Raw genomic sequence first — 21,774 nt, 5'->3', positions numbered from 1 at the left:
TTACAAACCCATGTATTGAGGGGAAGAAGAAAATGTGTTTCTTGTAGAATTATTTTTCCTAGAATCCTCAGTATTAGGGTTATCACTAAAAAAGAAGGTAATGCATATTTTAGTCTGAATGTATTTCTATGCAAATCAGTTTCAGTTAACACATTACCTACCGGCTGCTATTTACTAGGTTTAGGAGATTCAAAAATCAACAGCCAAAGAGCTCTTATGAAACGATTTAATTACAGTAGCAAATAAAATTCATGAAAAATAACAAGAATTCGAATAGAATAACATAACCATTTCTTCTTTAACCCTAATCTGAGGGTTCATTAATAGGCTTTTTATGTATAAGTACTGAAGTTTAAAAGTCCATTAATAGGCTACCGGTCAGTAAAGTGCTAAACAAAATTTGTTCGTTTAATAGTAAATTAGAATGTTTAAATTAATTACCCGAAGAAAGGCATTAGCGATATAAGCGTTTGTCTGCATGGTCTGGATGCGAATGCGGGCGAACACTGAGCTAGTCTCCCAACAATTCGTCTTAACCAGTGCTGTAATTTTTGTCGCCTCTCCTCGACAAACTTGGCATCCTAAGAACAAAGGAAAAAAAAGAAGATAAAGGTAAAATAATAATTATATTTTTCTAAGCGTCTTTTGAAACACAGTATATAGTACCTTATTTCCTATTGTCTTCTTTGGAGGAAATTCGAAGGTAGTAATGATAGTATCATGTTTCTTCAGTTCTCTATAAAGTGCATAAAATTGTGCGTATCGCCTATATATGTTCCATTCGGTGTCTCTAATACGTACGTATATCTGTGAAAAGGTAACATGGTTTCGTTATAATTCTGTCTTAAACACGAATATTTAAAGTTTAGACAGTTTCGATTGCCTGGTAAACGTGATAAATGTCGGAAGATTGGCCAGTAAGAAACGCGGATGGAATCCATATATGGATGAGGCATGGTGGTTCTGATGGCAAGTCATCTTCGTTCAACGGGCCGCGAAGACACTCTAATTCAGCTTGTAATAATTTAACTAATTTATCTCTAAAATTTGTAGAGAATTAGCATAAAATATACGTATTATCAGTAGCTGCGTGTGCAATTAGTATTCATACCTATCAGTCAATTGAAGAATTAATCTAGCATTAAATTCCATTAGCTCGGCATGCATGTCTGCGACTTGTATTAATTTCTCTTCATACTGTTGAGCTTCGTTATTGTAATCCAATGATGGATCCTCTTCAGATACAGTAGTGACATCTGAATCTCTTCTTAACATTTGTACTGCTGTTACATATTTACGTAATTGTTGTCTTAACAGTTCATTTTCCCTATAAATTCATAATAGTAAACCCGAAATACTAAATTAGCTTTTGAATACATTACTGCCAGTTGAATATAATCACGAAGATCATTACCTATTTAGTGCTTGTATCTGTAGCTCATGTCTTTCAAGATAATTTTGATGTTGTCTTTGTAATCGAGCAAGTTGAGACCTACTAGCTACAGCATCTTCCCTAGCTTGTTCTAATATTTCATTTGTTGCTAAAAGTTTTACTCGTAATGCCTCTACATCTAGACTTTCAGTATCAACATGGGCATCTAAGCTTGCCAGTGGTTCAGTGGCTTCCACTGCAGCTTCTGTTACTTCAGACGAATCCTATGGAAAATATGGAGAAGTGCATGGAATATTAAAATTTTTTAGTTTTAATTAGTTAGCTGAGAATAAGTATACTTGCTACATACGTCTAAGTAGTTTGGCAATGCTATTAGCATGTCATCTAATGTTTGATCTAAAGGTGACACAGGAACAAGACCTCCCATATTACTTGAATCTGTAACTGGAGTTAATACTTTTTCTTCTTCAAACGGTACACTGAAAATTTGAAAAATACTATTATATAAAAAATAAAAGAATTAGTTACTTTTGTATATATAAAAATATATTTACCTACCATTTCTCCCACTCCGACATTTCTTTATCGATTGTTATATTCGCATTATTTGATTGTGTTTGAGATTGAGATTCTAATATACAAGACGATGTTGAATTCATAGTTGAAATTACTGTAGGTGAATTTAAGCAGGTTGGAGGTGCACTAACTGAAACGTTGGCTTCTGTATTCTCTGGTTCATCACTGTTTTCGTTATCAAATGAAATTATATGAGTTGGTACTTTTTTTCTTTGCTTCTGTTGTTTCAAAGTAGGTTCTAGTTTCAATATTCACATAATTACAACAACAATAATAAAATTATATTAAATTTCACTTAACAGTTATTGTAACACTTGAAATATTTCATTACCTGGTATTGCAGTTGATATAATTGGTTCAGATAGCGTAACTTTCTGATTCTCAATTTCTTTTCCTCTAGAATTGTTATCCAATTCTTCATTATCAATCCTAATTGCAAACAAAATGCTACCAAGTCCTAATAAGAAGAACAGTATTTAGTTAATTTTGACAAATAAAACAACAATTTATGAAGGACACATATTCGTTGTATACCTGCCGCTACATTTGGCAGTACTGCACTTCTTTCTTGGTCAAGTAAAAATGCCCAATCTTCATAAAAAGGAGATAATATACTAGTGTCAATGATAGCATGTAAATGACGTTCTAAAGACCGCTCATTTAAAACAGCTCTTAACCATGCTCTACCTCTACCATAATCTGTATGAACTCTTTTTAGTATACTAAAACGTTCTTGTTCGTGCCATGTTAATTGTTCCTTTATACACGGCCAAAATGCTGCATCCGATGCATTGCACAATTTTGTACTGCTACCAGATACAATGTCAGACACATGCCTACAAAGATAGAAACAAATACAAGTTATCAGAGCACATTGTATAGTCACTAATGCATTAGTCATCACATAATATTATCTTCTAAACAGTTATCACTGTGCAGTAAACATTCAAATGATAACTACTAAAAACAGATTAAATAATTCAAATTTTATTACTCAAAAATAAATAATCTTTTATGCAGTTCTTTCCAAATACCTTAAAGCTGAGTTAATTTTTTCTATACAATTTGTTCGTAACCCATGGCTAAAGATTGATTCAAATATATGACACAGTTGTGTAACACATATATCTGATTCTGTTGCTAATTCAGTACGCCCACCAAATCTAACGTGACACTTTTTTGCTGCAGCCAATACATCTTCCAATAGTTTCTGTCGTTCAGCAGTATGGTCATATGTTTGATTAGCATCATTTGCATTATGCATGCCTGGCATTATTGCTGACATCATACGTAAAGCCTAAAACATATGTGGAAATATCATACATATTAGAATTTTATTTCATTAAAACTTATATAATAATAAATTCGTCGGATTTTATTAGAAATGCTTTTCATGTATTACATAAGCATAAAAAATAATGAAAAAATATTACTAACCCAAACAATGTATAAAACATTCTTGTTTAGAGTCTGATAATATAAAATGTTATAAGAAATGTGTCATAAATTAAAATTGCAAAGAAAGTATATTAATTATCCTACGATATTAATAAATCAGTTCTATTAAAGTGCCATTATTACAATTTGATTTCGTTTATGACATGTATTAGCCATAATTATTTATATTTTACGTTATAGATAAATATTCATCAAGACTAGTAAGAGTATTTATACTTGTTAATACAGAAAGTATCATTTCTTTATTTACACAATTACGCGCGTGTATTGTTTTAGAACATACAAAAACAGTGTAATGTATATTTAACACTTGCAAATGCACAATTTCTATGTCATCCGTTCCAGTGCACAATACAATGTTTATATGGGTTCTTAACAATTAACACATTGTTTAATCTCACTTGTGTTACTTCATTAAACGTGCCATGCAACGAGTTCGTTATTAACTTGACAGTTTGACACTAACGACGAACATGTCGACAGCCATTTAATATCAAGCAAAATGTAAATACACACCATGTATACGAATTAATGATGATCACTTTTTTAGTTTGCTTTCAAATTGTGAGAGTCGTGCGTAAGATGTGCATAAATATACAATCACTTCTGGGAATTGTTGCATTTACAGGACTTGTCATCGAGAATATCACAACACCATGACTGCGTCATGACAATTGATAAAGAAATTATTCAATTTCCTGGATAATAATATACAAATTTACTTATACAGCGGAAAACTTTATGGGCGGAAACACTCAATTTCCTCCATCCTTGATTCTTTTCTTTGAACACAGATACGTCATGTGAATTAGATGTAAAACGGGCATAGAAAAAATGGCCTCGCTTGTTGAGCATTACAGACACATCGCTGAATAAAATAGTTTTTCACCCCGCTTCTATTTTCCAGAAGATACTACGGGAACAGCATTCCCATTTATGTCGTGATGTTCAGTGGTGTGGATCACACATAGGCATATACAGGGTGTAACAAAAATGTTGTAGGTCCCTCACTCGTGAGGCGATTTGGAACAAGTTTTTCCTTATGAAAATGTTATCCGAGGCTTTGTTCACGAGATGTTTAAGAAAAACCCTGACCAATGAAAGCGCGAGTCTGCCGGTCGAGTTCCCGCGGTAATGGCCGCGTTCGGAAGACGTACCGTTGAGTGATTTCACTAGATTTTCTACCTCTCACCCAATAGGGTGTAGCGTTCAGAGTTAAATCTAGTAAAATCATTCAACGGTTGCGCAACGGTTGTCTCCTGATGCAGCCAATGTTGACTACGGGCTGCGATTGGTAGCCAACACTATCGCGGGAGCGCGCGTTCATCGTCCTGTAGGTAGGAATGAATCGATACAAGTAAATACGAGTACATTACTCGATACTTTTGTTTTGATACCGAGTAAGTATCGATACTTTCATACAAAAGTAGGTCTGAATAAACCCTGTATTCAACCCTACCTCCAGGCGCTTTCTCCCCTTTTTGAGTGATGTGCGAATGAGACAACACTACTTTTGGACTATTCCTGTTCTTTGGTCTCAGTTTCAGTCCACCCGTATGAGCGCGCAGACTATTATATAAGTTTATGGTTCAGAATTAATGTCTGGACTGTGTATTTGTATCTTTCGCGCCATAAGTTAGAGTAGTTGGATTGTTTATTTTACAACAAACAATTGTGCAATTTGGAATTGTATAATTTACCTGCCTCGTCTCCAGGCCGTGTATTTCATCACTAACTTAAATAAGGTAAAATGTGCCAGCAATGTATATACGAACTAATTACGTGAATGACACGAATGTTGAAATCATAAATTAACACATTTCTGGTAGAGGCTAAAAGGATCTAGTTGTACCTCTGTATTTGTCGCTTTATTATCTTCCCTTTTACCTGAGTGGGCCTCGAACATATGTGATAATAATATTACTTCAGAACGTCCAATACAATTTAACAGTTTCGTGAAGGTTCTCTGGAGAAGGTCTACCCCCACTTATTGTTCAATTTACTACCTAGCGGATTAGAGTGAGGGGTTGTCATTCGCAGTCATTCGTGTGACAGTCGTCGAATTGATAAGACGTATCGGTGATGCCAGGCAGAGCGTGGTAAGTACTCATTATCTCTTTGACATCGAGTCACTTTTAACCTTTACTAACACCCTCCTTTACTGTGTTTTAATACTTCGATACACTATTAACATTACTGGTAGGTAGAAATTTATTTGATTTTTGGAAGAAAAGTTGCTGGTTTCTGATAGGTGTCTATTGGTACACATATAAGTAATTCTATATTAAATTACAATTTTCTAATATTTCAAATTCGATTTTTACTTAACTATAATGTATATCATGTTCAATTGCCGTTTGGTTGTATTTATTTTACATTCTTTTACGATTCCGTGTTGTGTTTCTATTACAGATCCTTAGTTTGAAATCGATCAGAAGTGCCGCGCAACCGACAAGACGCCATGACAGTTAACGGTCACTTCGAATGAAATTCCACGGTAACTACTGAAACGTAATTTATCGCAAGAAAATCGGTTGTAAGTACATATATTTTCATTAGTTAACTTGTTTAGGGATTATCATTGTTTAATGTACAGATAATATACAATTTAACAATCGTCAATGTCAAGATAAAATGAGAAAAGATAAAATAATACATTCTTTCACTTTTTACTATCACGCTCACTATATTTGAATAATTTCAAATTGCGTGAAAGCGCAAACATTTTTTAATATTAACACATAGTCTATTGCCCAGTGTCGGATCGTTTTGATCAGACGAATCTTGGTTCGTTAGGTGTGCACGAATTAATCACCTTTTTAGTCAGGATTCTCAGGACAATGATTCTATATCTTTTGCTCAAATCCATTCAAGTGTCCAGGTGCTGTTTGGCTGGGTGAAAGCGATGTGCACAAAGACTTTGGTAATTATTTCCTATAAAATGTTTCTGTGGCTGGCAATGGTTAAGCTACGCGGAATTGCGTCGGTTTTATATAAGAATCCTTCAACTATCTACTACAATAATTTTCCATTGTATGAAATGGAATAGTAGGCATGTCTACTAGTCGTGTATGTTCCTTTGCCGCGGACGATGGTCACCGTTGATTTTCTATGGAATATCTACGATCACATCCTGTACAGTCGAACGAAAAATGAATGAACGACCATTGCACCATCGACAATTCTAGTCTATCAAAATATATCGCATATAAACTTCAGCCTTGTAATATTAATTAGCAATGGCTGCTAATATTTTTTAGCTGATTTCAGGAACTGGTACCTTATATACTCTATGTGTGTACTATATAGAGTTTAAAAGATGCGTATCATATTCATGTGTCGGAGGCATCCTTCAGACGTTCTCCCTAGGATTAGGTTAATTTGCATCTGGGTGTATGTATGGAAATGTAAGTTTATTTGTCATTTCTTTTTAAATAATAGGTACCAGATAGGCAGCTAGCATACTCTCTAATGTGTTAGCGTCACCGTATTTTAAGTAGAGTCGAAGACAGATGATGGCCTATCGCTCGTTGACCTCTGGAGGATTTATGATAGGATTTTGGAATGCGTGCGCTCTTGAAAGAGGATGCACAAAACAGACTTGGTGTCGCATGGTGCTGGAAGATCAGGTTCGGTGACCGTGTTTATTTTTTATTTAACGTAATTTAGCTTATGTTTCAGGTAATCGTCGTGGGAAAATCGAAGAACATGAAAATGTACTCCGTAGGATTTTGAAATAAATAATGTATCCTAGATTTACGGTGAAGTAGTCAGGTCATAGGGAACCGAGGGTTTGAAAGTTATTCTCCCTCGATTCGCTTCTGCAACACACGTCCTTTTTTTTTTTTTTGATTTCGTAATAGGACGAGAGTGAACACACGCCAGATCGTGGTAGCAACAGAGGGCTTTCGGAAACGTACTCGCATAATTCCAAGATGTTGTCCCCTCTTTTTGTAAGACCACACAACCGCGCGCAATGTCCATGGTAGGGGTACACACCGATCGTGTGTGATCTCAGCAAATGGCTCGGCCGTGATTTCAAACGCGAACACATACACGTGATGTTCGAGAGTGCTCTAGTTTCTGTAAATTCACGGCAAGTAGATCAGAATGATACCGATTTCGGCCCGTCCACGCGTTTGATACCCGACCACCGTGAGACGTTGGTGTTGAACCAGAACTTTGTCTCGATGATAATTATTTTTAACAACGTCCGAGTTTCAAACGTTCTTTTGGTCCTGCGAAAATATTTGAAATTTAACCAGTGAATTTCCACGTGATCGCAGTGAATAAACGCAGTGATTCCTGCTGATTCCCGTCATCGCCGGTGGTGTGCTCTCCTTCGAGGATGTCTCGACGCTGATCGACTGCTTGACAACCCGCTTAAACGTAAGAAATTCATGCTAATGTGAAAATTGGAATTGAATATCAATTTTGCCATGAGATTTCAGTCTTGAACACGATCATCGTGGAGTTGTTCTAGGTTAAGGTTCTATTTTCATGGAACTACGAAAGCGGAATAACTTGCTTCGCTTGCGCATCGATCGTGGGTCAAATGATACTCTTATTGTAGTGTTCGTGATTTTTTTTTATATACTTTTAACGACAGAGATATTATCTTTTTTGGTTTTATATGGATTGATGGAATGATAAATTACGAACCGATGAACGATAGTGTGGTGACAGTTAGTCGTGAAATAAATATCAGTAAAAAAGAATTCATTTTTGAATGTTTAGTTATCATTATAGTGCGTTCTACATTTTAGGATTTGAGTCAGTTTCTTTAAGATTCATGTTGTGTTCTGCATACTATTATATCACGTTTTTGTGTTTGTTTATCGACAAATATTCATAGACTTCAGTTATTACCAGCAATCATTAATAAACAGATTTATGTTATATGCAAAATAACGCATAAAATGGTACTTATTCGCGTAGTGACAATTTTTTAATGGAAATTACTCTTCTTTTTAGATTAATTTTCTCTAAATTAATTCAATCATGTTTACAATACTCTAACCATTTCTGCGAAGAAACAATGTGTCTCGCGACTTTATGAACAGTCATCGCATTTTTGTTCCTTTAAAATTAATAATATTTCATTTAAACGAATTGAAACATTATTTTTCACTGCGTCCCGTACATTATTCCTCGAGACAATATACACAGTCGCCTGCCATCGATCATATCATAGTTTTGTGACAACTGTGCAAATATAGAAGCATTCAATTAATCAATATTTGGCAAAAAATGTTACACTTCAGGGAACGGGACAGAAGAGTTCGACGCAATTTTCCGATTTTCGATTCGCAATAATTTAATTCGCTTGGAAATGGTTCGATGTATACGCGTAACAAAGGAAGCAATGTTCTGTTAAATACAATCGACGCGTTTATAGACTAGAAAGTAACTCTGAAAGTAAATACATAAAGATCAGTATTTTGCGCAAAACCATCGTACATTATATACATTTTTCGCAGACTGTACCATATTCTCCGTGTTTTCAATGAATACTACGCATCTTCTTTATGGAATATTAAAGCAACGTAGCAAAGGGACATCTCGTATTCAGGTTCTTTGAATATTACGTCATGTGCTATGATTTTAAATAAGAATGGACATAAACATCATTTGGTTTTATTGACACAGAGGAGAAAATCGTCATTTATACAAGTACGCAACGCTTAGTAGCAAATGTATTAATTTTTATACGTATATTTGTGTTGTGGAGTAATGATATGTCAACTGGATTAAACGGTTACAACTATCCATGATTAAAATCAGTCGCTTTTCTTAGGATAATTGTCTATTTTCTTTTAAATAGATAGTTTATGTAAATAATATTTATAGCATGAGGATTAATAATGGATTCTCGAAATGTCGTTAAAATATTATATAATTATATAGTTAGCAAAATTGATAGCATTTGAATGCAAAGATTTGAGAAACATTTATAATCTTCCCGCCCTTTCGCTTGATCAAAATTGCGTGGACGTTGGAGAACAAGGATGAATATTATTAAAAGTATACGAGCTTCTAGTTTTTTTTAACAAAATAGAGTCTTATTTATCGGTGCACTTAGTACTATCAGTGGGTACTATTTTTTTGCTTAAAAATATCTAAAGAAATACGGACGACAGCTATTTTATAACATATAGGCTGCGTTTAAAATTTAAATAGTTCATACCCAGATAGCACACGATGCTTTGTAGACGGCTTAAAGGCGCCTCAGACCTAAAATAGCCGTAAAATGGGCGTCTTCAAGGTGTCATGTGCTACTTGGGGAAGACGACCGTATTTTTTTAAAACTCATTAAATGATTATTTCGTCCAATATTGTACATGTATGCGAGTGTAAAGTAGGTGACATATTATTATTATTATTATTATTATTATTATAGTTATTTTTATAAAGGATAGAAGTAAGTTTTTTCATAAAGCGTAAAAGTGCTAGAAAAAATGTACAGTTATTCAACAAGATTGTGAGTGGCCACGCCGAAATATCTTTGTCAATTTTGTTCGGCGAAAACAGCGCATTTCCTTGTCCTTCGGATTTGTTCTCGCAAGACGAGAAGGTCGACCTACGTGTTTCGGAACGCATAGGAAATTCCAGTAACTGACGATCCAAGATGGAGTGTCGTATCCTCGGATTGATCAGATTTTCCTGCTTTCGTATACGCTTAACATATATAAATATATCAATGTACGCATATGAAATCTCCGTAACAATGATAATTCGCGTGACCGGCGCGGACCGAGGCGACTGAAGTTTCGAGAGCCTCCACGAAGCCTCCAAGCCTTTTATTCTACCATAATTTATATTTATTTGCGATTTTCCGCCGTCGATTATAAGTAAACAGTAGAAATATACTAGACGATATTTGCTGTCGAAAATGATATTATCAATATCTTAAATTTTCTGTTGGTAAAATCAAATAAAACCATTATATCAATTTAATGATAATGAAAGTATGAACTCATTTTAGAAATAACATATCAGAAATATTCGTTAAATTCTTATTCAAATTTGCAATGTTTATACTCATTCACGCTTGCCCTAATTGATCGATTGTAAATTAATTTAAAATTGTTCACTCTCTCCCAAATGATTCCTATGAACAAATGTTTCGATGCTCTCTATTGAGATTCGTAACCAAGATGGATACAGAAGTAAAAATTCCAGAATTTCATTTAAATTCTAAATAGACTACGATAAAATTATGCTCACGGTTTACGTAATCGTGCCTTGGACTTTCATAGGAAATTATGAGACTGTTCTGTGGAACGCTCTCTGAAACTATTTCTCTTACTATTTACATTTTTCACGTGTATTTTACTAATAGTCGAGCCACAGTGTGAATACAACGCCTCGATTAACAACCGTCATCGTAAAAATTTAAATTACACTCTTTTACTTTGTAATTTGTTAATATTGTTTTTATAATAAGTGGCAACAGATCCTCATATTGTATAATGTTTTTTTTCAGGAAACGAAACAAGATGCTTGTTCCAACTACTTGAACGAAATTGACCGTGAGTGTGACAATTTTTGTTGCAAATTATAGAATTTTCAGATATTCAATAAGTGTTCGTTTATATACAAACGATTGAATGTTTTTCGTTGAATTATTAATAAACTGATAAACTATAGAAACAACTTACTTTTTCGGTGTCAAGCAATCGTCTATTTGTACGAGGAGTAATCAATTCTCGTACAAGTTCATCAATTTAATACTTGTGCACCATATTCGGGTGAATATGACTCGAGATTGAAATTTAATTTTTAGTTGCTTTTTATTACAAAAAATTTCTGTAATCAACTTAACATCGCTAGTCGATGTATATTAACAATCTGATAAACAATCATATTTTCGTAGTTTGACCAGAACGTTGTTTCAGTTTACGATGTATTACTTTCTTAATCTATCATGCTTCGCAAGTAAAGTTCTCTATAAAAAAAATCTTTCGGTAACAGTTGATCCAACGGTGGACGAGTACACGGCAGCCAATGTAAGTCTTCACTGCATCGCCGACAAAAAGATGACGGTGAAATTCAATCCAGGAATGTACATAATCGAACAAAGTGTATCTGAATCCACATGGAGACCTGTGAAAGTGGTAAAATGAAAATGTTCAATTTTATCTTTCGTTTACTTGTACGTCCACTTTGGACATTAAGGAAACTTTGTATTAACAATGATACTTTTTCGAAACACATAGAAGCAACATAGAACTGATCGAATTTTAGTATATTACTATGATAAATACAGTATTAGAGCATTGTGCGTGAACACGTTAGAATCAGGCCCGAATTAGGATTTTTCGTGGCCCAGGGCTATCAAATTTTCGGGGGCCCCTTTAAGGGGGGGGGGGGGGGGGGGGGGTGTAATACAGCACAACAGAATATATAAATATTAAAAAATTGACATTTATTTTAAATAAAATTAAATAACATTTAATCATAATGAAATGGAAGGTTCAGAACGGAGCCCCCCTGGAACGTGGGGCTTATGGGCTGCAGTCCCTCCTCGAACCCTCCTTGATCCGGCGCTGGTTGGTACATTAGTAACACTTAAGTAGTATATGAATACTGATAAACGTTTTATAATCTCCAATCTATCAAATGAATCACTGTTGTAATGATAACGCAGCCATATAAAAAAAGTCACTTTTTGTTACTGTTTTTTTTGTATCTGCCAATACATATACCGATGTAAAGTTAATGTGTACCTTACAAAAAAGATTTATTTTATAGATCACGGGCAGCGTGGCAACGTTCACAAATTTGACAGCGGGTACCGATTATCGATTCCGTTTCTATGAAATAACGGAAGATGGGATTTTACGACCGGAAATGACGGATTGGTTTTCAACGTACGAAGGTAAACACTTTAGTTGTCGAATCGATACGATAAAGCTTTTATTTTCACTTACACAATGAGTTGAAAGATTGTTTCTGTTTATTTATCGAATGAGAATTTAAATTCTAGAGAATGTTTATTGGATTGGCAATTATTCTTTTCAAGCTATCAATTCCTTTAGCATCTATAGATTCGATTATAAACTTTTAGTATACCAGGCCCCGTGTAATAATTTTTTTTACAAAGAAACACATAATAAGTTAAACAATCTTTCAAATTACCATACCAGGCCCCGTGTAATAATTTTTTTTACAAAGAAACACATAATAAGTTAAACAATCTTTCAAAATCACCTGTTGGGCATAATTATCGTATTCTCGGGAGGTCGAATGCAACGAAATGCACAGATTATTGATTGCATCTAAAAAATAAAATATCAAATTTAAGGCCAGAAGACACGTACTTAAACAACCATTCAATCGAACATCGAGTATCGAAGATAAAATTTTTATTCATCTCTGTTGCGAGACGCGAAAGTTAAGCGATGCTTCCCTCGGCTGATATAAACGTCACCTATACTACTTAAGCCAACTGTTTTACCGCACACTACTTTTCTGCCGATTTGTCCTCGATCATTGCTCAATATCGTTTCTTTACTAGGCAATTCCTATCCAATAGATATTACACGATTAAGACAAAAAAAACTATCGATACTCTATAGTGTTAAATGTAAAATTTATTCTCGTTCTGCCGCGAGAGAAAGAGAGAGAGAAAGAGAGCGATCTTATCTGATCGTCTGGTGTCTGTGCCGGTCGTCGATAAATTCTACGTTGCTGATTCTCATTTCGACGGGTAGATAGGCCGTTTGCATGTCGAAACAAGATACGATAAACGAACACTGCTACACAAATTTAATTTTTCCATTCTCGTGTTAGGAAAATTCCGAAAGGTGAACTCGGTTTACCAGAAAAAAAAAGAAATTCTCAGAAGAGACTTATTCGCCGGCGATCAATTTCGAAGTGAATCATCGGCCCTAATAACGCGGTCACCGCCAATGCATTTTCACGGTGCAATCCCCGGGGTTACTTGGAATTTTAAAAAAGTTTCTGATTTATTTCTCAAGCTTCTTCTTCTTTTTTCCAGCCGATTATATACCGCTACAGGTGAAAAATATATCTGTGTTGGCACTGGAGGTTGACGAGAATAATGGGCGCAGTCTGCTCGCAGAAGTTGCCTTCGAACCGGCTAAAGGTAATAAGAATGCGTTTTCCCGGATGACAGGGTATGCCCAGCGCCGGATTAAGGGGGGGTTAGAGGGGGCTATAGCCCCGGGCCCCACTTTCAAGGGGGGTCTCGATCTAAGCCTTCCGTTTATGTCAACAAATAATTGAATAATATTTTGTTTACTGTTTCCCTTTTGAAATAATTAAAAATTGTACTAAATGTAGAAATAAATGGGATTTAACTTGTTAAAATATAACAAAGCATTGTTCGTTATAATCAAGCATCTGTTAGGATTAAATGATATTTGATTTTACTTAGAATCAATTTTAAAACAATTTTTTAAGATTTATTAATTACAACAATTTTGTGCCATCCACCCCCCCCCCCTCACTACCCCGCTTTTCAACCAATGGAGAGTTTGAGAAGTATAGGACGGAATTATATATGTTTACTATTAAGCTTAAACTTATATTATTTTATTTTAGAATACCGTAAGTTGAGCTAATTTCGACTCAGTCAGGGTAACTTTGTCCCCAGTCAGAAAAGTATAATTTTCGAGTTTTGCAACTCTGAAAATTGTTAATTTGAGTTAATTTTTCTGTGAAAAGGTATTTCACGTAAAAGTACCTCTAAAAGAGCTGCAAAATCGAAAGTGATAATTTTCTGACTTTGGGAGAAAGTTACTCCTGACTGGTAATGAATCGAAATTACCCCTTATTGACAATAAGTAAAAATTACCCCATTTTTTGATACCTTGAAAAATATCAATACGCATTAATATTTCTTAATGTTCAACCAAATTAGTGTTGACAGATTTTTAAATACATACATATGACAATTTCAGATCGCAATTGCAACTATGAGGTACTACTGTGGGATGGAGAACTTTATTATATGCACTATCGTTTGGACAAGGTAATTATACTTACCGTTAAATCTGTTTTTACAGTGAAACGATATCTCGTTGATTACCGACTCTACGTTTCGATTTCTTTGATTGAGAATATGCTTGCGATTCCGAGTATCTCCCACGAAAATAAGCTTTTTTTTGTTTTACAGGAAACGGATTTCCAATTCAAAACGGTTTGTTTGGCATTCGATAAAAATTATAGCGTGTCAGTCATTTCGGTTAACGGAGACAACAGAAAAGACACTGTGGATACTAAGTTCGTTCCCATCCCATCGTGCCTGGAATATTACAATAACTTGACCATTTGCGGTGAGAATATTAAAATTGATGTATCAGCTCAAAAATATTAGTATTTCTCACTACGACATCGTTAACTCTAAATCATTTGTATACGTTTAAAACATTAATTGTTTAACCATTTACATGAGAATTTTGATTTCTTTAACCCTTAAAAACTATCATGGGTGAAATTTCACCAAATATGAAGTTTATTTTAGCGTAGCAACTGGTAACATTAATTTATTAGGTATTCATTCATTTTATCGATAGTGATAATATTATTATAAAACAAATCAGTTCTCTCGCATATTTTGGAGTAAACGTAACAAAGGTAGTTTGGGGTTACGTTTGTGGTAGTTATTAAGGGTCGAACAATTATTTTTCTCAACGGTTTCAACGTCGTATAACCATCACCAAACGTTTCTCTACAATTTCGACTTATTAAATGTGTATTCCGATACATTCAACACTTTTCATTAGTTCTATGAATCGATAAACGAATAACGTTATATATTTGTTAGCAAAGTTCGCAGATGAATTTCTAATACGGGTATACGTACACTTTAGCCCCAGCTGGAGTGGAAGGGTTGCAGGCTGAGCACAGACATCTTTATGACCAATTCTATGACCTTAACGTTGTTTGGGACGAGCCTCACCTAGAACCGGATAATTATACAATAGAAGTGACCGAAGCGAATGATACTCTTCTGGTGACCGACAATGTTCCTGGCGTGAGTGTGATAATTAGACCGCGGAGTTTTACGGAAAATAACATTTCTAAAGTAATTTGTAAAGGCAATGTAAGAATTTCTTTCTCGTCTTAAGTATCTTATTGAATTCAGAAGAACTGATTGTATCTGATGGAAGTTTTGTCTTTTATTGTATCTCACAGAGTTCCATTAGTTATACAGTAACTTCTCAATGAGTGTTCGAAGGTTTATCGGCACTGAATAGTATATATTTCATAAACTAATGACCATATGCGACTGCAACATATATCACTGACTTTAGAATTCAATAAAAAGTCAGCGCTACACCTGGGGACCTCTTCTTGTCAGTGTCGAGGGGTCTTCGAACACTCATCGAGGATTCACTGTAATGGCATAAATTCGCAGTCTAGCGATAATCCTTTAACATAAACAATTCAATAATCTTTCATTTCTTCAAGCGGAAATGACTTTATACACGTATGAATATACGTTTGATTATAATTATGTATCCCAGCTTGTACCGTTGTTTGCAGAATCAAACCGAGATTTTCTTCCCCAATGTGAAACTCGGATCTCATTACATTGTGAACATCATCGCTGAATCGTTAGGGGGTGTTAGCGTGCTAACGACGATCGAAAAGGATATCGTCAACGAATATGCAAGTATGTATCCTTGATGTAACCTCGGAAGCAAACTCGGCTTCCGCTAGGGGAAAAAGCGGCGTAGGGGTAAGGGCCTCCTACCACTTCGTAAATTTATTTCAAGTACTGAAATAAATATTCAAGTCAATGTTAATTTTGCATACGTTTCAGTAACTCCCGAGATCAAGTGATAGGAAGCCCTTCCCCTACGACATTTTTTTCCCTAGCGGAAGCCGAGTTTGTTTTCGATAGTTGCGCTTTTAATCAATCACGACTGTTTTGTCGCAGGAGTAAACAAGTCCTATCGTGAGTTGATCATCGGAGTGACTATGTCGATCACGATCGCGATATTAGTTGGGATGATTTATCTGCAATACTACAAACAAAAGAATAAACACTTTTCGGTGGAGTGCGCGCGTTTTGAGGTGAGTGTGTTCAAGTATTTGTTAAGACGGTTTCAGATATATTTAATTATTGTTCAATGATGAACCTTATCGTATTTATGACCAGGACCGTTTGTGTCCTGTAGCTCGTTTATACATATACATATTATACCAAAAAGTAGACAATTAGAATAGAATATTAATTAATCGTTAACCCTATGCGCACTATGTCAATAATTTGTTGCTCTTTGAATTTTGAATTAAGAAAATATACCTACCTACTTATTAGTCACTGGGTTCAAAATTTGAATTTCGAATATACTTAATTCTGTTTAAAAAAGTACCATACCATACATATGAAATAACGGACCATTAAAACCAGTAAAAATAATAGGATCAGGAAGTTTTTTTAATCGAGAACAATTTTCTAGAAAAATAAGTGGGAATATTTTTTGCTTCGAAAATACATGTTACCGCAGAGCTTTGGCCAGAAAGACCAGCCTATAGAAACTACCACGAAATTGCTGCACAAGGATTACGAGAGTGAATTCAATAATATTCCGCTGGTACACGATAAATTCGAATTGAGCCCGAAATTACTGAAACTCAACAACATTCTCGGGAGCGGAGCTTACGGGATCGTGAGACTGGGCTCGTTAGAAGACAAATTCGGAAATACCACCAATGTCGCTGTGAAAATGCTGAAAGGTAAAACGAACGATTTCGTATTTCTTGTCTTGAGGAATTTTCTAATTTGAATGTTACAGAAAATCCAAGCATGGAAGACGTACAAAATTTCCATAAGGAAATACTAATAATGAAATTCGCCGGGCAACATCCGAATATCGTGTCCTTAATTGGTTGTTGCCTTTTGTACAAAAAACCAGTGTTGGTTGTGGAATATTGTTGCAAAGGAGATTTGCAAACCTACTTGAGGAAAGTGAGTCATGCATCGTTACCTTGTATTTCATATACTATCTGTAAAGGTCGATGTATAATTTATATCTATATTTCAAAATTTTGTCCCATCAACGTTTTCACCAAGCACACATAATTATGAAACCAGCTGATTACTTATCGATGCACCTAATAATTTCCTATATTTAAGGCAATTTAAACCTTAGAATAATCTCGTGCGTTAGAAGTATTATTTCTCCACTAATGATGAATCAAATTACTCCACTTACATTAACGAAATGTTTGTGTGAATTGTGTGGAAGGTATTACATGAGTATCGTTTAAATCAAGTCGGGGTTAATTGCTTCAAAATTTTTCAGATCTGGCAAAGTATGGTATGCGTTGCCTTTAATTACCGAGCTCGATTGAAATGTGGGGAAGATTCGCTCACTGACAATGGCACAGAGTATCGTACGAACAATTCCGGTATATACCATTTGCGTTCATTCATAGATCATATAAGATGATGAACTAATCAACACGCCACCCGGGTACATTTTTATCTTTTGTCATGTTAATTAGATGGAAAGCAACAAAATGATCAAAATATTCGTGGAATCGCGAATCGTTTATATGACATCCAACAAGGTAATTTGTATAAGATACATACATTTGATGCTAACACCTAGTCCTAAAAAAATTGGACGGTTAGTTTGATTTTTACTGTTAGCTTTTTTTTACTAGAGACAATAAGGCTCACATTGAAAAAGAGTAAATTGTTTTTTCGATGGGGAGGGGGCATGTATTTGGGAATGGTAGTGTATGTTTAAATTATTGAAATCATTAATAATTAATTATATACAGATTTGATTTTTCGGAAAGCTTTTCACATTATAACGAACTTTGTTGTTTTATAATAATATTGTTTCATTTTCAAACATATTGTGTTTTTAGCTATGAATCTCGTAATTGAACATTAATTTGATCATAAATATTGATTTTAGAAATTCCATTCTTTTCCTACTATTTATTGTATCTCCAATTCTTATTCCGTTATAGATGTAGAACAACTTACGGAAACTGTCACTGCAAGCGACTTATTGAATTTTGCTAGACAAATCACGACAGGCATGGTAAAGTATACATTTTCGTTGTCATCAGTAACAAAACTTTGAGTTCAACACACGTCGTACATACACATTCGAACAAAAGTTAATTACTGTAATATTTATTATCGATTTTTGAATTGATAATTGTTATAATTACCGTTAAAAACTGTGTAGCATTACTGAATACTATCAAGTAAGGATATTAAACGTAGAAGTGTACATTGTATATATTTGCTTCGGTTTTGCATGGTTGTTGTTAAAAAATAATACGAAACAGTAATTAACAATATTTTTATTTGGGACAGTGCATATACAGGATGTTTCATTTATCTTGATTACCACCGAAATTTACACGAAAGGATATTAAAAGCTAAACACATGTGTTAATAAATGGACAAGATAAAGATATAAGAAAATGTAGATTGATGATAAACATAAAATATTCTGTGTATACAAAAAAATACAGTGTATATTAAAAGAAGACTTTTCTCGTTTAATACTTTTGCAAGTGATCGAGAAACACCCTGTATACTTAATCGTTACTTATAATACTAAAAATGTGAATGATTCAGCTTGTTATATGTATAGTAGGACCGCCCCTGTAACGCGGACCGTATCATTCTTCATTATACGAATTCTAAAACGGATACGTTTCTATATAAAAAATGAGTCTTTTACAGCAACTTTTCGTTCGCGAAATAAGAGTACCGCGTTACATGGGGTCCTGCTGTATCATTTAATCATTTTATGTGCCTGATTTAGCCTAAAAAATTAACTGACCGTTTGCAGGAGTGTCTGTCTTCGAATCGAATAATACATCGCGATTTGGCGGCACGTAACATTTTAGTATGTGCCGACGGGATTGTAAAAATTTCAGACTTCGGCCTCAGCCGTGACGTTTACCAGGAAAATTTATATAGAAAACAGGGAAACGGAAAACTCCCTTTGAAGTGGATAGCAATTGAAGCACTAACGCATCAAGTGTATACCACGCAAAGTGACGTGTAAGTTATTCGTAAAACTGATTTTGACAAATTTTTAGCAGGCAAAATTGCTAACGTATACACATCAGTGTATTAATAACATATAATAGTTACATATACTATAATATGCACCAACTATACGCGAGTGCAACTGTTATCAAACTATTAAGCGTTTATTCTTTTCAAATAATTTTATAGTGAATTTATTTGCATTCAACCCTTTTTCTATTAAATACCTTCGAATTTTAAAGTAGTTAACGGTAAATTGTATTTAAGAAAAATCTTATTTTAATTAAATGTAAAACTCTTAATTTTTATGTAAAAAAGTTCTTTTATTTAAAAGAAATCTTATTTTCTATTCCTTCTTTCATTTCCGATACAGTGTATAACATTTTACGTGAAATATGAAAGGACTATAGAAAAAAATCTTATTCAAACGATTATGTACCTACTATTCACTAAATAATCATGCACTTTTTCAAATGTATACCAGAGATCCTAACCAGTATCTCCCCTAGCAAACATATTTTCTTTTCTAGATGGTCTTTTGGTATTTTATTATGGGAAATTGTTACCATGGGTGCCCATCCATATCCCGGGATTCCCACTAATGTGGTTCTGAAGCTTTTAAAAACGGGTTACAGAATGGAACGGCCGTCCAGTTGCAGCGAAGAACTGTGTGTACATTGCGTAATCCAGTTGTCCTAGAGATTTTTTTTATTAAAAAACGTGGACAGATAAATAAATGTTCTTCCGAAGCTTGCGAATGTTACAATATTTTGACTGACGTGTGCAAGAATTAAAAAAGTATTTCTTAACCCACGTGCACTGCTCGGATTAGTTTTTGAATTTAAGAAAACCAATCTTTGATTTTCAATTTTATCTTTAATTCTCACAGAATTTTGTAAATTAATGTTATATGAATAATTGATATTTACATATTATGGCAATAGGTAAATATATTTTTCTTAATTTTACTTAAACTTAGACCGAATTTAAGTTCAAAGGGTAGTAATGCAATAGTTCAGTGAACAATACACGAGGGTTAATTCAATCTTTGTTAACTAAAGAACGTTGACTAAAGAAATTTCCGTGTAAATTTTCGAGAGAGATATAAATTTAATTTTGATGATACGAATCGTCAGAGCAGTCAGTATATTGAAAGGATTATATGCGATTGGAAAAGTTCAAGGATTAATATATTTCTAACGTATTTTTCTCGTAGGTACGATGTTATGTTCTGTTGCTGGAATACAAGACCGCAAAACAGGCCAACGTTCACACAATTGAAAGAGAGCCTGGACAAATTACTTTTCCATCAATCGGAGAACAAGTACTTGAACATGGATGAGATTTTGTACGACGATCAAGATCAGTACCGTATACTGAAGAAATAAATCCGTATAAACGCACCACGGTAATGACTCTTTGAAAACCATAAACAGGGGAAAATGAGGCGGGAAGTAAAGAACAGATTAAACAGGATCTCTATGCCACAGATCATGAGCTAATTGTACCATGTGCAAAATCGTTTATTTTCTAATTGTACGTACAATAATCTGTGGTATAACTTCTTTCATATACATGTGTGTGTATATACAATATCTTACTCTCAATCTTAAGAACTCAGGCATAAAATACATAAAAATAACTAAGGCTCTCCCGTATTTGTCGTAGTTACTAGTCTCTCAGTAACACTATTACACACAGCATACACTGACACCATGCCAATTCTCCTTGCTACACTTTTCTTCTTTTTTCTTTAACCCTCATTTACTCGATGATTAAAAGACTCGTCTTTCTTTCTAATCATTGTTTTATCCAACTGATCCATTCAGCTATTTCTTTGTCCCGAAGAAGATCCATCGATGGGTCGAGCGCAAGCGAACGAAAATAACATTCACACGAATTTCCTTGATCCTACGTGTGGAAAATAAAGAACTGCGAGAGGAACTCGGGCTTTGTGTGTGTCCACCTTGTAAGAATTACAAACACAGAAGTTTATACATTGCGTCTAATAATAGGCACATGCGCATTTTTCTATCACGAGAGGAACTATAGTCATATCTTTTTCATTGCTTGTCGATCTATTTCGTGCGTGGACGCCGTGGAGGCGCTCGACCAGTCGATCAGTGGCAATAAAAGTGTATATTTACGAGTGATGGATGGCAAGTGAATAGCAACGCAATGCAGGGCTCTCGTATCCTAAGCTCTCACGGGTGGTATTTGAGCCCCCGTTTTGAAACGATCGCCTCGTTAGAATACTACAAATTGATATGAAGAAAAAAGGAGGGTACTCTTCCTCCTTTCTATCTCCACGGAACACCTAATCTTTCTACTCGATAAATCC

At 34.6% G+C, this 21,774-nt stretch overlaps 2 protein-coding genes across 2 annotated transcripts; one reads left to right on the top strand and one right to left on the bottom strand.

Moving 5' to 3' along the window:
* Positions 1 to 4,188, bottom strand: LOC107194833 (sorting nexin-29-like). Its single transcript, XM_015584537.1, has 12 exons — positions 3,944 to 4,188; positions 3,004 to 3,266; positions 2,504 to 2,805; positions 2,301 to 2,426; positions 1,952 to 2,207; positions 1,743 to 1,872; positions 1,415 to 1,656; positions 1,112 to 1,327; positions 884 to 1,040; positions 667 to 807; positions 442 to 581; positions 1 to 85 (listed from the first exon to the last, which is right to left on the bottom strand). The coding sequence occupies exons 1-12, from the start codon at positions 3,944 to 3,946 to the stop codon at positions 1 to 3; spliced, it is 2,061 nt and encodes a 686-aa protein (XP_015440023.1). The 5' UTR covers positions 3,947 to 4,188.
* A 6,396-nt stretch (positions 4,189 to 10,584) lies between these two features.
* Positions 10,585 to 20,821, top strand: LOC107194616 (tyrosine-protein kinase receptor torso-like). The gene is made up of 18 exons (XM_015584261.1): positions 10,585 to 10,596; positions 10,914 to 10,959; positions 11,402 to 11,544; positions 12,182 to 12,308; positions 13,431 to 13,538; positions 14,356 to 14,426; positions 14,571 to 14,730; positions 15,268 to 15,431; positions 15,944 to 16,073; positions 16,341 to 16,477; positions 16,915 to 17,143; positions 17,203 to 17,375; positions 17,713 to 17,818; positions 17,915 to 17,980; positions 18,392 to 18,465; positions 19,231 to 19,445; positions 19,964 to 20,101; positions 20,650 to 20,821. Exons 1-18 carry the CDS (start codon positions 10,585 to 10,587, stop codon positions 20,819 to 20,821), a joined length of 2,271 nt encoding a protein of 756 aa, XP_015439747.1.
* Positions 20,822 to 21,774: the final 953 nt, after the last annotated feature.

Source organism: Dufourea novaeangliae, unplaced genomic scaffold (assembly GCF_001272555.1).
Source record: "Dufourea novaeangliae isolate 0120121106 unplaced genomic scaffold, ASM127255v1 scaffold8, whole genome shotgun sequence".
Taxonomy (NCBI): domain Eukaryota; kingdom Metazoa; phylum Arthropoda; class Insecta; order Hymenoptera; family Halictidae; genus Dufourea; species Dufourea novaeangliae.
This window is presented reverse-complemented; position numbering and strand designations above follow the sequence as displayed.